This window comes from Salmo trutta, chromosome 5, assembly GCF_901001165.1.
Source record: "Salmo trutta chromosome 5, fSalTru1.1, whole genome shotgun sequence".
NCBI classification, from domain to species: Eukaryota; Metazoa; Chordata; class Actinopteri; order Salmoniformes; family Salmonidae; genus Salmo; species Salmo trutta.
The window spans coordinates 48,707,658-48,710,353 of NC_042961.1; the positions used below are offsets into that span (position 1 = coordinate 48,707,658).

The 2,696-nt window shown below is 45.0% G+C and overlaps 1 protein-coding gene across 1 annotated transcript; it reads left to right on the forward strand.

The window, feature by feature from the left end:
- Positions 1-847: 847 nt before the first annotated feature.
- On the forward strand, positions 848-1,883 carry LOC115193423 (complement C1q-like protein 2). Its single transcript, XM_029752120.1, has one exon. The coding sequence runs from the start codon at positions 921-923 to the stop codon at positions 1,746-1,748; it is 828 nt and encodes a 275-aa protein (XP_029607980.1). The 5' UTR covers positions 848-920; the 3' UTR covers positions 1,749-1,883.
- Positions 1,884-2,696: the final 813 nt, after the last annotated feature.

Consider the following 2,696-nt stretch of genomic DNA (forward strand, 5'->3'; position numbering starts at 1 on the left):
TTGTGTTTCCGTGTGTCTATCCGTGTGCGTGTGTGCTCAAACGATTGACGTGGGCTCTCCAAAAACACGGCTAAGGAGGTGTGTGTGACGATTGGATCCCTGGTTTGTTAGACTGGCAAGAGGCGTTTTTAGTCAAGAGCTGCCACCCTCTTACTGGAGCAAGAAGTATCTCACACAAGCAGGGCCAGCCAGTACACACATATTGACGAGCACACACACACGTGTACGTACGAAAGCATGCAGGCACGCACAGGCCCCAGACACACACACAAGGAGGAGGAGCAGGAGGAGGAGGAGGAGGAGGAGGAGCAGGACGAGGTGAAGCAGGTGAAGAAGAAAAAGGAGAGAGTAGCAGGAGAAGAAGGAAGAAGAGGAGGAGAAGGAGGAGGAGCAGGAGAAGGAGGAGGAGGAGCAGGAGAAGAAGAAGGAGGTGGAGCAGGAGAAGAAGGAAGAAGAGGAGGAGAAGGGTGAGGAGCAGGAGGAGAAGGAAGAAGAGGAGGAGAAGGAGGAGGAGAAGGAATAAAAGGAGGAGGAGGAAGAAGTACTGTAGCCTTAAACAACCCCAGATTTCATTAATGTTTACCTGTCCTTGGCTATGTTCTCTAAATGTGCTGAGGACACCTGTTAAAGTGCCTATGTATTAGTCCACCAAGGCCAATGTTTATCAGTTGTGGCTGGTGGGAGGAGATATCATAGGATAGGCTCATTGAAATGCTTGACATTGAATAAATGGACAGGAATCAAACACATCAAACAAATGGTTTCCATGTGTTTGAGTCCAGTCTATTAATTCCATTCCAGCCATTATAATGAGCCTGTCCTCCAATAAATATCCTCCCACCAGCCACCTCTGATGTGTATATAAAGTGGGGGACTGAGCTTCATTGACTAAATACTCTGAAAAGGCCTGCTGTTTCAGAATGAGGGGGGCTGTAGCTGTGCTGGTGTTGCTGTTCTGTCTGTCTGGAACATGGGCTCAGCAAGAGAGTGGAGAGGTCAGAGAGAATGACACTACAGAGACCACCCAACCTGATAACTGGGCTGAGCTGAGAGCTCTGAGAGACATGATGGTGGAACCGAGAGTGGAGTTCCACAAGAACACAGTTGAAGAACTGAAGAGAGAGAACGTGTCACAAGCAGCAGAGCTGTCCACCATGGGGGAGGGACTGAATGCCAGGAAGGGGAAGGTGGAGGAGCTGAAGAGAGAGAATGCAAAGTTGTGGACTCGACTGGCACGCGTCGAGGCGAAGAACCAAGACCAAGATGCAGAGCTGTTCAAACTGGAGGCCAGACTGAGTTCCATTGAGCAGGAGGTGGATGAGCTGAAGAGAGAGAACACAGACAGACCAAAGGTAGCCTTCTCTGCTGCTTTAGGCCGTCCAGTGGGACCTTTCAATACTGTTGTCACACTAGTGTACAACAATGTCATCACTAACATTGGTAATGCCTACAGCCCAGTTACAGGGGCCTTCACAGCACCAGTGAGAGGTGTCTACTACATCAGATTCACTGGTATGGACAACCGCATCTCAAAAAGGGTGGGTGTATCCATGAAAAAAAATGGCAAGTACCATATAATGTGGGCAGGTCAGAAGAATTTAGCAGATTATCAGTATGTATCCAATGCAGTGATTCTAGAGCTGGAGGAAAGGGATGTGATCAATATGGAACTTGATGCAGGCTTTAGGCTCTATGATGATCACGATAAACACAGTATCTTCAGTGTCTTTCTGCTCTTCCCTATGTGAGAGGAACAGCACGAAAAGCTGACATGCAATCAGATGAAATGTAGTCTTTCTCTTGATTCTGTGGCTGTCACATTGAATTTAAACTCTGTGGATTCCTGAATTGTACAATAAAGGCTTGTTAAATCGCTCTCTATATCTCTCTGTTTCTCTCTCTCTCTCCTTCAAATAAACAGACATGAAGTGTGCACCACTCATAATCCTCCAAACTTAAAGGGTAAAACTTTACAAAAAGGTTCCATTTGCAAAGGGGTTATAATTACGTTATTAACGACTATTTAATTATTTGTACATGTATTATTAACCATTAATAAAGTGTTATATCGCATTGGTCAAAATAGTGCAATAACTGGTCAGTTTCCCAAATAGAGAGCCAATATTTACCTCCATTTTTTAACCATTTATAAATGCACTTACAAATGCTTTTAAGATGAACCTTTATGTATCATCATGCAACCTTATTTTCAATAGTTGCACATTTTCTCACTTTTGGGTGTGATGAATTGGTGCTCTGTTTCGGGAACAGAAGCGGTTGGTTTTCATTATTTGTCTTGACCCACCATTGAAACACTGATGCCCCGGGCAAATTTACATCCAGGACATTATTGATGTGAAATGGTAACAGTAACACCTTTGGTTGGAGAAACAGTGGAGGAGGTATCCTCTCAAAATGTTGAAATGTTTTGGTCTTCGTACCCACCATTCATTGACTGAACATGTTTAACAAAGTCTTGAATCTTCTCTCATGAATGCAATGATGAGTACCCAATACTGTCAACTGTGAAGAGGCGACTCCGGGATGCTGGCCTTATAGGCAGAGTTCCTCTGTCCAGTGTCTGTGTTCTTTTCCCCATCTTAATCCTTTCTTTTTATTGGCCAGTCTGAGATATGGCTTTTTCTTTGCAACTCTGTCTAGAATGCCAGCATCCCGGAGCCGCCTCTTCACTGTTG